Source organism: Brassica napus, chromosome C8 (genome assembly GCF_020379485.1).
Source record: "Brassica napus cultivar Da-Ae chromosome C8, Da-Ae, whole genome shotgun sequence".
Lineage (NCBI taxonomy): Eukaryota > Viridiplantae > Streptophyta > Magnoliopsida > Brassicales > Brassicaceae > Brassica > Brassica napus.
Window position 1 is genome coordinate 23,408,080 of NC_063451.1, and position 14,105 is coordinate 23,422,184.

At 34.5% G+C, this 14,105-nt stretch overlaps 3 protein-coding genes across 3 annotated transcripts; all 3 read left to right on the forward strand.

Annotated features, from left to right (window-relative positions):
- Positions 1–652: 652 nt before the first annotated feature.
- Positions 653–8,040, forward strand: LOC106412925 (protein yippee-like At4g27740). The gene is made up of 6 exons (XM_013853794.3): positions 653–686; positions 782–873; positions 2,984–3,088; positions 3,201–4,481; positions 5,501–6,188; positions 7,666–8,040. Exons 1-4 carry the CDS (start codon positions 653–655, stop codon positions 3,423–3,425), a joined length of 456 nt encoding a protein of 151 aa, XP_013709248.1. The 3' UTR covers positions 3,426–4,481; positions 5,501–6,188; positions 7,666–8,040.
- LOC111203578 (glutathione S-transferase T3-like) lies at positions 6,719–7,180 on the forward strand. Its single transcript, XM_022697458.2, has one exon. The coding sequence runs from the start codon at positions 6,719–6,721 to the stop codon at positions 7,178–7,180; it is 462 nt and encodes a 153-aa protein (XP_022553179.2).
- Positions 8,041–8,537: 497 nt separating the features above from the next.
- Positions 8,538–12,402, forward strand: LOC111203961 (putative nuclease HARBI1; the record flags this gene model as incomplete). The annotated part of the gene is made up of 1 exon (XM_022698132.2): positions 8,538–12,402. A coding segment is annotated over one exon (1,044 nt), but the record flags the coding sequence as incomplete, so codon positions are not given.
- Between the last annotated feature and the right edge of the window lie 1,703 nt (positions 12,403–14,105).

The window sequence follows — 14,105 nt, forward strand, 5'->3', positions numbered from 1 at the left end:
TATTTTCAACCCAAAGTAGATGCAACCAGACGGTCGAGTCTAACTCCGCTCCAAAAATGTACCGCAACAATTCGTCAATTGGCGTATGGTGGTGGGTCTGACACAGTTGACGAATATGTCCGAATTGGTGAAACAACAGCTCGAAGAAGTTTGCACAATTTTGCCGCGGGAATAATCCACTTGTTTGGCTATGAATACCTAAGACGTCCCACACCGGAGGATCTGCAAAGACTACTATATATTGGAGAACAACGTGGGTTTCCAGGGATGATTGGAAGCATCGACTGTATGCATTGGGAGTGGAAGAATTGCCCCACGGCTTGGAAAGGAATGTATTCACGAGGAACCGGAAAACCAACGATTGTCTTGGAGGCGGTAGCTTCATATGACCTCTGGATATGGCACGCGTTTTTTGGAGCTCCAGGTACTATGAACGATCTTAATATTCTCGATCGATCACCCATTTTTGATGACATTATTAACGGAATAGCGCCACAAGTTAACTTCTATGTTAATGGTAATCCATACCATTTGACATATTATCTCACGGATGGTATTTATCCGAAATGAGCTACTTTTATTCAATCTATCCGACTACCACAAGGTCAGAAGCATTCATTATTTGCTCTAACCCAAGAAGCTGTGCGAAAAGATGTCGAGCGTGCCTTCGGAGTCCTACAAGCTAGGTTTGCCGTTGTTAGAAATCCATCTAATATTTGGGATAAAGAAAAAATAGGAAATATTATGAGAGCTATCATACTCCATAATATGATTGTCAAAGATGAACGATCATCAGGAACTGAGGACAACGTTCATGAATTTGAAGAAAGAGAAGAGGTGGCTACATTTTTCGTCAATATGCCTTCACCTATCGTGAGTACAATTAATCGTCGAACGAGCGTTCAGAATAGACAAGTCCATGAACATTTAAAAAATGATTTGATTGAAAATATTTGGGCTAAATTTAGACATCTTACACATAACATATAATTTATAAGTTCCTATTTGTATTGGAATAAATGTTTGTGTGTGTGTTTTTTTTATTATGATGTTTGGTATTTCTTTTTTTCAACTTTGTAATTTTCTTAAAATTTCAATTTTAATGTTAAACTTCTCATTTATATATTTTATTTAAAACTTCTTTTTATATGTTATTTGTTATTAAAATAATAAATTAATTAAATAATAACCTAAGGGGCCAGAAAAGTCCCACTAATAATCTACCAAATTTTTCAATGTTCTTAGCTTAGGTCCCTTAACATATAAACTTAATAAAAAATGCTAAGGGCTCGTGGGTTGAGTCCCACCAATACCGATGCTCTTAGTAACTGATTATTCTTCATATCCACAATCCATCTTTTATTCAAATCTACTTATCCAAAAAAAATTGTGAAGTACGTGTTTCTCTTTTCATAAACTGTAAGTGATGCATGTATTCATGAATTTGTAACCTAGTGAATGTGATGTTCTCGTGCCACCTTTTTGGGTATTAAAGTGATACAACGCATATCAGCTGCTAAAACGAACTGATCCTATACTCATTATTGTCATTTTAGTTTTATGATATGTTTATCTTTCAAAAGAGATTATTAATACAATGTGGGAACATTAAAGATTTTATACCAAAGATATGCCAAATTAAACCTAAACTAATCAATTGGACCTAGTGGCTCCACTACAATTTGGTAAATGTTGACTAACGAAAGAAGACATTTTCCCAAATCCAAATGTTGTCTGATAACCATAAGCACCATCGAGATCTCGCCAAATGTTGTCTGATAACTCATAAGCACCATCGAGATCTCGCCACAATATCCATTATAGAACTCAAGACAGGCCATGAGAGTTGATCAACCATAAATATTTTAAGATGAATTTTAATATAAGAAATTTTTATAGTTTAAAGGTTATGCGACCTTATAATAACTCTTTAAAATTTGGAAGTTTAAGCAAATGTTTTATAGCACTTTACCCAGGACCAGGCCTGAAACCACAGAGGATGCAATGGTCTTAAAGTTTTGACAGGTGCGAAATAATACTCAAATGGACCTTCCGTTTATCCATAGGCCCATCAGCTGAAAAGCACATACATTGGCATTCAAAAATATCAGGAATGCGAGTGTCCAACGACCGAGACAAGTCAACGCACGATAATTTCCACAGAACTAGTAGCAATAAGAACGAATCATTTTTCTTAGTCTCTCATAAATCTTGTAGACTCTTCAATCTCCTTTCTAGTTTCTACGTCCTTTTATCGACCAAAATGGGAGAAAGCAAAACTCTACCCAGAGCCGTGCCTTATGTGTTACTAGAAAGGCATTTGCCTCATGCCTCACCAAAAAATAGATACTTTAGGGGCCCCAAGTTCTTGTTTAGCGTATTAGTAATATAAGTTTAGCATGATGTTATTTTCGCTTGAATTCATGTTAGGATTTTAATCACATTTCACAATAGATATAGGACCTTAAACAATGAATACATGTCAAATCTTGTGTATGGAAAGCGGTTGGAGAGAATCTTAATGTCTTTATTGTGACTTAAGTTAAATAGGAAAATTCCGTTCAAAAAAAAAAAGTTTCGTTCAAAAAAAAAATAAATAAAAAAATCATTTTATAATAGTGTTGAACTGCTAATTAGTTATTTTAGTTACTAATTTAATAAAATACATCCAAAATGTATTGATACTACTTAATGGCCTAACTATCATATACTTATATGAAATTATTTTCTTATAAATGTTGATTATGGAAATTTGGCAAAATAATTTCTTGAATATAAGAAAACATATTATGTCTTAGTCCTTTTTACTGTTTTGTTTAAATAATGTTTTGAAAAAACTGTTTTGTATTAAAAAAAAATTACAAAGAAATTCTTTTGTTTTCAGTAATTTTATATTTAAAATTTTGTATTACAATCCAAAGTTGAAATGGAAACATTTATTTCCAAATTTTAAATGAAACATTTATTTTTAAGTTTGCCTTAGGCTTCAATATGTTTTGGTACGGCACTGACTCTACCTAAGTATTTCTGTAGATATTGCGAAAATCCACTAGCTCTCGGTGAAGATCTCATCTCCAAAAAATTTGTGGTAACAACAAGATTATAAAGATTTTTATGTACCAAAAATACCAGTTTTCATTTCTTATCCAACAAATTTTTATAGAAGAACGCTTATTTTAAATACGTTGACATGAATATAGGGAGCTTCAGGGCCAGCTTTTATGTTTTCGCACGCGATGAACGTGGTGGTTGGACCCAAGATTGGGAGGAAATTGTTAACCGGATCGTACGTGGTGGCAGATGTGATGTGTAGTAAGTGTGGTGAGAAGTTGGGTTGGAAGTATGTGGAGACCTTCAATCTTAAACAGAGGTATAAAGAAGGCATGTTTGTGATCGAAAAGCTCAAGTTGACCAAGAAATATTGAAACTTTTTTCAAGATTACTCTTTTTTCAATACATTAATTAAAAAAATTAAAATAAAAAAGATGTGGCTTATATGTATATTTACCTCTAGTGTTTGTATGAATGTCAATATATTGATTGACCAAGTTTATAATATTTTTCTATCAACAAGTTTGTGATTATAATCACCAAAAATTTGAGAAATAGATTTTTTTTTCCTTTTGTTGATAATCCACTGTAGTAAAATGATTCCCCCAGACATGTGGTCTGCCTGAGAAAAGGACAAGGATGTGTGTGAGCATGTTTGATTGTTGGTTAAAAAGTCATTCTTTAGCTGCCATTCCACGGCTTACTTACAAGTCTTCTTCAAGTGTGTCTGCGTTAATATATGTTCAGTAGTATGGTGGCTCTGGTCTGGTAGGTAGTTTACTGTTTGAGAAGAGGGTATTTCTGTAATGTCTCCCTAGTTTGTGCAGTTGCTCATGTATTTATATCAGTGAAATCGTCTCTTATACGCTCAAGGAAAAAAATCATGTCTCCTTTCCACTTTCTAAATGTTTCTTGCTTAAATGAGTATTCCATGGAAGGGATTCACTCACATTTAATAATATACCTAATATGAGTGGATTTCTCTTCATGAGGTGCTCATTTGAGCAAGCAATGTTTGGAACTGGAACTATTTAACATCGGGTATGAGTTTTGTCGGTATGAGTTTTGTCTTTTGTTATACACATAGAAAACAAAAAAAAACAATATAGTATTTGGTTTTCATCATCATCATCGTGCCCAGTGTCCACTTCACATGAATCTAAGAGCATCCGCAACGCGGCTATTTCACGAATCCTTAGTGCGTTAACCTAGGGTGATCTCAATAAAAAAATATTAACAAGGCTGAGATCGATAAGGAGCGGTCCGTAAATAAGGTGTTTAAGGACTGAGTCCTTAGTGACGTGGTAACGTCTAATTGGGTCGGTCGAAATATGTATACCGGCTTGGAAAAAAAAATCTCATTCGCGAGACCACACGAAAAAAAGCTCTCGGCGACGCTTGAGGCGATTTGATCTCCTCGGATAATCAAGGTAAATCGAAGCCTTATCTTGTTGATTTATGAATTTAGATTAAGTTGCATGTTGTTTTCTTCGCGTTTAGGGTTCGGTTTTGGGTTTTCAATCGATTTGGGGATGTTTTCGTTTGTAGTTAGGGTTTGAAAACGATTTCGGTTTCAATCGATTTGGAGATATTTTAGTTTGTAGTTCAAAGAGTCGAACGATTTGGGTTATATCTTCTTCTCTTATTTTTGAAAGAGTCAATCTATTAGGGTTTCAAAACGATTTGGGTTTCAATCGATTTGGAGATATTTTAGTTTGTAGTTAGGGTTTCAAGGACCACGAATGATTTGGGTTTTAACTTCTTCTCTTATTTTCAGAGAGTCAATCGATTAGGGTTTCAAATCGATTTGAGTTTCAATCGATTTGGGGATATTTTAGTTTGTGCTCTGACTCTGTGACTCTGTGATTCTGTGGTTATCTTCTTCTCTTAGATTAGCATTACGTCTCTGTGACTCTGTGATTCATGACGACAGTGTGACTCTGTGATATTTTAAATCAATATGGAAGTCTTGTGTTGTTAAGATTGTTTACTCTGGAGTTATCTTCTTCTCATAGATTAGTATTACTACTGTGTGCTCTGTGATTAATTTTGAGAAAAAGTTGAGGTTATATGTGCTCTGACTCTGTTGAGCTTAGGGTTTCAGATTCTTTATAAGTTCAATTGTATAGGAGAACAAGTTGTGAATGTTGTGAATTCTTTAATGTTGTGAATGCTTATAGGGTTTCAGATTCTTTTCAGATTCTTTATAAGTCAGATTCTTTAATGTATAGGAGTATGACATAGATTGTATAGGAGAACAAGTTGTGAATGTTGTGAATGCTGTGAATTCTTTAATGTTGTGAATTCTTTAGGGTTTCAGATTCTTTTCAGATTCTTTATAAGTCAGATTCTTTAATGTTGTGAATGTATAGGACAACAAGTTCGATTGTATAGGAGAACAACTTGTTAACTTTTGAAGTCTAATATCTACCTTGTAAATCTCTTTCAGGTTAAGGAAACATGGGACAAGATTATAGCTACAACCAGCCTTCTTCATCAGAGGAGTATGACATATATATTACTTCCCTTCTTCAAGCAGAAGCTGATATCTACGCGGATGAAGCTGAGAGTAGCCAGAATATTGCAGAGCCGTTTCAGTACCCTCCTCAACCTGAGGCTGATGATGGAATCCCGAAGACATGCTACTGTGGTGGTGAGCCTGTTGTTGCAACATCTTACACAAGCAAAGATCCAGGCAGAAGGTACTTCACGTGTGAGAATGTTGATGATGGAGACTGGCATGTTTGGAAATGGTGGGATGTGGCGGTAATGGAGGAGATGAGTGACTTTCAGAGACAACTTAGGCAGGTTAAGGATCAACGTAATGAGAGTGAGCAGAAGCTGGTTAAGCTAGAGGAGACAGTGTGGGAGTTAGCTAAGAAGAAATCAGGGGTTAGAGATGGCTTTCCATTGGTTGTTTGTGTGATGGTCAGTGTATTCGTCTTAATCTGTATGGTGGTCATGTTCAAGTGGGTTGAAGAGAAGGACAACGTCATCACATAGTGCCTGGTTAGTTTGTTTCCTTCTGCTTTTCATAGTTTAATCTGCATATATTTAAAACTTTTGACTGCTTTTATCTCATGTCTGTTCAGGAAGAGCTGCAGAGGCTGAAAAGGCGAGGGTCTGACCTTTAGAAGGTAATGTACTAACTTCCTACTCTCTTTTCTTTGAATAATTAAAAACATATTGGCTGTTGTATGTATAACTATAATGAACCTATAGTAGTTGTAGGTAAAACCTATACAGATTTATATTGTAGTTCTAAATGAGTTTTAAAAAACATAAGTTCAATCTGAAATTCAAAATGTTTAAACTCGGGAGTAACTAAAAATCAAAGTGAAAATGTTATAAATGGTAAAACTCATTTACTGTAAAACTTTTTAACTGGTGAGATTTGATTGGTGTTAAAAGCAAGTGAATTACTTTCTACCTTCCTAACTCCTCTGACTTGATAGGTGTTAAATGTTACTTAGTTTTCTACTACTTCCCGAAGCCTCTGTGTTGCTAGTAGAGTGACACAGAGCATTTGATTCGAGTTAAATACTAGTGCATTGCTTTATACCTTCCTAACTCCTCTGAGTTGATAGGTTTTAAATGTCACTTAGTTAACATTCGCTTACTTAAGGGTCTGTGTTGCTAGTAGAGTGACACAGAGCATTCTCCCACCATGGATAGGACCCCTGGTTTTGTAAACCTACTGAATAGCCAAACCTCATATGACCTTAATTCACCCGAACCTGCTTGGTTCAGTAGCCAATGTCCAGATGAGTCTGCCGCCAAGGAGATGAGGAAATGTTCTCCAAAAGAGGATAAAATCGTTATTGGTGCTTGGCTTAACACCAGTAAAGACCATGTGGTCAGCAACGAGCAGAAAGCTGGTGCTTTCTGGAAGAGGATTCAAGACTACTACAACTCAAGCCCTCACCTGGTTGGGACAACACCTAGAGAGCTTGTTCAGTGCAAGCAAATGTGGTCTAGGATTAACGATCAAGTCTTCAAGTTTGTTAGATGCTTTGAAGCGGCTCTGAGGGAGCAGAGAAGTGGTCAAAATGATGATGATGTGATGAAAGCTGCCCTAGATATCTTCTACAACGACTACTCCATCAAGTTCAACCTGGAACATGCCTGAAGAGAGCTGAGGGATGACAAGAAATGGTGCTCCACCTTTCTGGCTAAGGACAAGGAAAAGCTCTAACAAGTGTTGGAGGTTGATGGACAAGAGGATGTGGGAGAATCAGAGGGTCGACCTGTTGGAGTGAAGGCTGCTAAAGCAGCTAGTAAGAGGAAGAAGAGTGGTAAAGAAAAGGAGTTGTCACAGTTACAGGCCATGTTGGAAATCAAAGAAAAAATTTCTAAGCGTAAACTGCTTGACCGTTTACTTGCCAAAAAGGAGCCACTCTCTGAGATGGAAACATCTCTCAAACTCAAACTTATGTCTGAGATGATTTGATTGGTGTTAAATGTTTTGTTTAAGGTATCAAAGTTGCTTTTACAAGTGCTTATCAATGTTGCTTTGAGTAGTGATTATCAGTGTTGCTTTGAGTATAAATGTTGCTTTAAGGTATCAATGTTATTGTAAGACTTTGCTAACTCTTGTCTTATTTGTTCTTTCAGGTGCAGTACAAGGAGTTTGTTGTGTAGTTTTTGTTCAATCACGGGTGCATTGGAGCTGTGAAAGTGTTTTGTTGTGTAGCACATGTGAACCAAGTCACGGGTTCTGTTTTTTTCACTTTCACTTCTATAAGTTTGTCTCTAGCATATGTGTAGCTAGCTATCTCCTTTTCTTTCTTTCCTCTTCATCTGTTATCTCGACTTGTAAGCTTGTAATCTTTGCTACTACTTCTTGTAAGCTTATAATCCCTTGCTACTACTTCTATATTAAGCTTTTAATCTTTTGGTTGTACTTCTATCTGTCTCCAAAAAATCGTGTAAACTTAGCAACACAAGGTGTGATTCGAGTTGCTTATCTCTTAACTCCATAAAGACAATCTGAAACGTATCAATACAAGGTTTGATTGCTACTACTTCTGGTTATTTTCATTTTCATTGCTACTACTTCTGGTCATTTTCATCTCTTAACTCCATAAAGACAAACGTATCAATACAAACGATTTTGGTTATTTTCATTTTTGTTTTACTCTGATTGCTACTACTTCTCTGGATATGGGAATCTTGTATAGTTCAATGGGAAACATATCAATAAATTGATATGGGAGTCTAGTATAGTTCAATAAGAAACGTATCAATAAATGGATATTATTTTAGCCATTTTAGTCTGGTATAGTTCAATGATAAACGTATAGTCCGAAATCACATACACTAAACATTTATTTTGAATTTCATCTTCTACAGTTGTATTTATATGTTCACATTAACTCTAGTCATGTAATATATGATAATTTAAAATGAGTCTAACCTGTTTGCCTTGATATTTTTTTTTTGTTTCAAGGAGGGATTAGCAAAATGTCATCATCTTCATCCGATGAACTCGAAGAAAGATTGAACGAAGTTTCGACGATATATTCGAAGATATATACAACAACATAGTGGAGGCCCAAACCAAAAAGCAAAGGAAACATGCTTACATAGAACGAAACCGTGAAGAAGGACACAACCGTTTATGGAATGACTACTTCAGCGAAGATCCGACATTTCTGGCACATTTATTCAGACGCCGTTTCCGCATGAACAAGGAATTATTCATGCGTATAGTACATCGCCTCTCAGAGGACGTTCCATTCTTTCGACAAAGAAGAGATGCAACCGGGAGGTATGGTCTATCTCCACTGCAAAAATGTACGGCTGCAATTCGTCTGCTTGCTTATGGTTCTGCGGCTGACACGGTTGACGAGTATCTCCGACTTGGTGAAAGCACAGCAATTTCGTGTTTAGAAAATTTTACTGAAGGAATAATACAGTTATTTGGAGATGAGTATCTACGAAGACCCACACCAGAGGATCTTCAACGACTACTCGATATTGGAGAGAAACACGGGTTTCCTGGGATGGTAGGAAGCATTGACTGTATGCATTGGGAGTGGAAAAATTACCCAACCGCTTGGAAAGGACAGTACACACGTGGATCGGGAAAACCGAAAATTGTCTTAGAGGCTGTAGCTTCGCACGATCTTTGGATATGGCACGCTTTTTTGGGTGCTCCAGGTACCTTAAACGATATTAATGTCCTCGACCGGTCTCCTGTTTTTGATGACATTTTACAAGGTCGAGTTCCCAGGTTAGAGTACGTGGTCAACGGACACATGCATAATTTGGCGTACTACCTCACAGACGGTATATATCCAAAATGGTCAACATTTATTCAATCTATCTCACTTCTTCAAGGTCCTAAAGCAGAGTTATTTGCTAAAGTTCAAGAAGCAACCCGAAAAAATGTGGAGCGCGCTTTTGGAGTATTGCAAGCTCGATTTGCGATTGTGAAAAACCCGGCGCTTTCATGGGACAAGGAAAAGATAGGGAAGATTATGAGAACCTGTATCATACTACACAATATGATAGTCGAAAATGAATGAGATGGATACACTCAGTACGATATGTCTGAATTTGAAGAATGCGACGTAACTAGAAGTTCGCGGGTGGATATGTCCTATAGTACCGACATGCCTACAAATCTCGGTAATATGCTTGGCATTCGGAATCATGTTCGTGATAGGCGTATACATGAACAATTGAAAAATGATTTAATTGAAAATATTTGGAACAAATTTGGTGATGAAGATTCATTATTATTGTATCTTTATATTTAATCATGCAATTAATAAATTTTTAAATTTCACATGTTTAAAAATTAAATCTTTTTTTTCCTAAGAACTCCTAAATGGAGTACACCATTGGAAACACATTTTTGATAAGAGTCCTTAACTATTCAAACAAAAAAAATTAAAAAAAAATATTACTTTAATATTGCTAAGGACTCCAATAGTGGTAACACCATTGGAGATGCTCTAACGTGGTTACTTTTGTTATGCTTATGGTACGGATACATATTTTACATGTCGTATGACTCGAGCCTTAAATCATCTACACCATGCACCTCTTCTTGTTTTACTAGGGGCATAGCCCCGCGGGTACGTTATTGATGCATTGTGTAGTGTTATGTATGAAATTTGTTTTTCTTTTTTTTTAACTTTTGTTTTTTCGTGTTGTATATAATCTATATTATAATAGATTTATTAGGTTGATATGAGAATAACCGGTGATTTCTTATGTGTTGATATTTCATATCTCATGTGTGGACGTCTAAAAGAGTTTTCGATTTATCTTCATGAATTCGACATCTAGCAACATTTTTCCCATGAATATGTCGGATAGAGACCCACATATCCGCTGAGATTCAACATCTGATACGCTGACTAATTGCCATCCTCATTAGCTATCCAGTAAATCTGCAAGCTGTGCAAGTATAAGAAAATAATTATCTACCACAGTTTAGAAACCCCAAACAATAGTGAAACCTTTTATTAGACATAGAGAAAGAGAATATACATAACCCTATAAATATGGTCAAGGCTAGATCTTTTAACAGAAATAAAAAAATGAATCCCCATGAGCTCCTCTCAAGTTTATGCGAACTCTCTTAGTCCGTCCAAGAAGTTGTGTTTCTTTTTCATTGGTTATTCCTGTAGTTGTCGGTTGTGTAAAAGATTTTGTTCACTTCCTCCTTGAAACTACCAATGTGTTCTAATTCAGATTTCAACTCTGGGAAATTAGTGAATCCCTCCATGGCGTAAAGGTCTTAGTGGACAACTTCGGAAAGTAGAACAAACAACAAAGAATTATATTAATCAAGTTTTCAGTAGGACTATGAAATTCTATCAATTTAAAGAGTTTCAATGATGCGCGACACTTAATAGAGCGGTTTAGAGTGTAATGATATATCATTGGATGTGAGAGTTAAGCGACAAAGTGGGAGAACCTTAGGCCCTAGCTTAGAGACGGTGAAAAAGAATAGACGATTAGGAGGTTTCTTTGGGTCTGTCTGACGCATCAACCTTACCTTTTAAGGCTTATGTAGAAAATGAGCGCGATAGGCCGCGAGTTAATTAAAATGATCCAAAAACCATTAATTCATTACATAGCCCTGTTCAAAAACTCACCGCCGAGGGCTGTAAAATCGCCGAAAAAAACGTAACTCGGGCACCAACGGTGACGATTTAGACTGATTCGGTCCGAAATTCAGGATTCTTAAAAGAAATTAAATTTTACTCTTTTCATCCTATAATCGAGTAGTATATATAAAGATTCATGATGTTTTCATGAAAATGGCAAAAAACGAAAAAATTGATGTATAACTCGTGAAAAATTATGAGCCGTCAGAGTCAATATTGCAGAAAACCTAAAAATCTAAAGAGGAAGACGACTTGTAAAAGTCATAATTGCCTTTAATTAAACTTAATCATAAAAATATGCAAAAAAATTCCATGGTTTCTATTCGAACTCGGGTTGTTAGCATTTTTAAAGATGTGTAAACCGCTGCACTAAGTGATATTTATTGTAAGTTTTTACGAATATATAATATATTAAAACAAAAACATGAAGATGAGTCCCACTAAAATAAATGAAATGCTGAAGTGGACACTCTAAGGAGAGAGCAAAAACTCAATCATTATAATATAGATTCTTTTCGAAATTCAGTTTTGTTTTACATCCTTTTCGAAGTTCCAGTTTTATTAGTTAATTCTGGATTAGCTTATTATTTAAAAAATACAAGACAATAATCCGCGCCTTGCGCGGAATGAGCTTATTAATTTCGTTATTTCTTAAGATAAGAAAACATTAGGTCTGTTGAATCTGGATATTGGTTCGGTTTTAAGTTAATTTTTTGGTTTTTATTCTACTAAAATATAATTACCATTCTAAATCAGTATTATTTTGTTTATTCGGTTAAAATGCTTGAGGTTTTTCCGATGATAACCAAAACTATTATTATTTTTTTGGTTTCATATTATATGAATTTAGACAATCCTGATGTCGAACCAATTGTTTCATATTATAATTTCTAAATACATGAAAAATCAAATCTATCATGATAATAATTGAAGAAAAAGAAAAGAAAATTATTAAGACAAATCATTTCATTACAATTTGGTCGATAGTGAAAAGAAATATTAAAAAAAAAGAATATTCCAACTTCCAAGAGAATTAGAATCCTCACTTGTAGTCAATATTTAGTTATATAAGTGCTCACGGCGATTCGGTATCCTTTTCGCTTCGAACACAAAATCCGGATATGCGTAACTCTACGAAGCAAAGCAAATACTAATATGTAATATCCGTAAAAAACGAAGCAAATCACAAATATTAATATTTTTAGAAACGAATATCCGATCTGATCCGTTATATGGATGTATATACATATATTTATTGAATTATATATATAAGTTTTATAAATAATATATTTTATATAAGTTTTACAATATTTTTATTTACTAAATTTATTAAATTAATTATTAGTATCTAAAAAGTAAATAAGTTTTTTTTTGTAATAAAATTTTATTATTTTATATTATTTTTTTTTTTTTTACTGATTGAATCGGATATCCGGTTAATAAACTATTTTTTCCTGATATTCGGGACACCGTATATCTGGATGGCTACGAATCGAATTGAATCGGATAATTGATTATCCGATTTGTGTCCAGCTCTACATGTGTATGTATGTAAAAAATATATAAAGGTAGCTGATAAATATATAAAGATACTGTTAATTGACATTAAAAGATATTTTTGTTCAAAATAACACATGAAAGATAAAAAAATAAAAATGAAAATTAACTGAAAATAAAATAAGCCTAGACATTTCATTTTTTTGTAAATTGTCTTTCTACGTAGAACCTTTGTATAATCCGTAGAACCCTGCACGTGAGTTTTATATTCAAAAACTTAAAATAGTATATAGTGTGAATACATTTATGTAGAATTTGGCTGAGAAGTTCTGTGAACGTGATGCGTCAGCGTATTCATTCTCAAATCGCTATGAAGTTGCTACGTGTCGAACGTAATGTGAACACATTAAATGACAATATTTTTTTTTAAATATATATGAGATATAGGCAGGTAGTTATATTTCAAAATACTAGAAATTAGTATAGACTTCGAATTTCTAACCAAATTCAAGATGCAAGTTGATGAATTCTAGAAAATATATAGGATATAGTTGTGAACAAATAAATACTAGGTCTCCTCGTGTCTTTATTTTCTCATCAACCATCACCGTCTTCGTTTGGCCTTACGGCTACGAAAAAATACGGCTACGAAAAAAATACATGGTAGAGAAATAATACATCAGAATATCATAAAATAAAAATGAAATATATAGAGATATATACGATGCAAATTATGAGAAAATAAGTAAGTCTCCTCTAGTACTTTCTTTGTCATCTTCAAAAAACCATCATTGACACTGTTTGAACTCATGGTAGATTAAAAGAATACGACAATGAAAAAATCACACAGTAGAGAAATCGCATAATATATATTTGTTTAGAAAACATATAGTTTGCAAACTTAAGAAAAAAAATAGAAATATGAACCAAGTTGTGACCATATAATTAAATAATAAGTGTCCTCCGGTTCTTCCGTTGTCATAATCAACCGTCTTTGTAGAAAATAAAAACATGAACATATAACAAAACGAGTTTTGAGAAATTATACATCACTACATCAGCAGTGCTGATTTCAGCGATGCTGATTTCAGCATAAGATAAAAGTAAATCAAGTCGTGAACATATAAATACGTGTCTTTTCTTCCTTTCCGTTATCATCTTCAACTCATCAACGTCTTCAAATGGACCAAAACGATAAAAAGCTAGGAAACAGTTCCACTCCTGCAGATAGTGGAGATCTTCCCTCGGATGAGATACTACCAGCCACAACCAATGTTCCTCCGCTGCAAGGGACAGATAGTGGAACAGGTTTTAATCTAACAACATCGATCTTGGAATTATTTATTCATTTGTTTTAGATTTTTGAGTCTACATTACATAGTTTTTTTAAATATACTATTTATTATGAAATTTAAATCTGACTGTTACTTT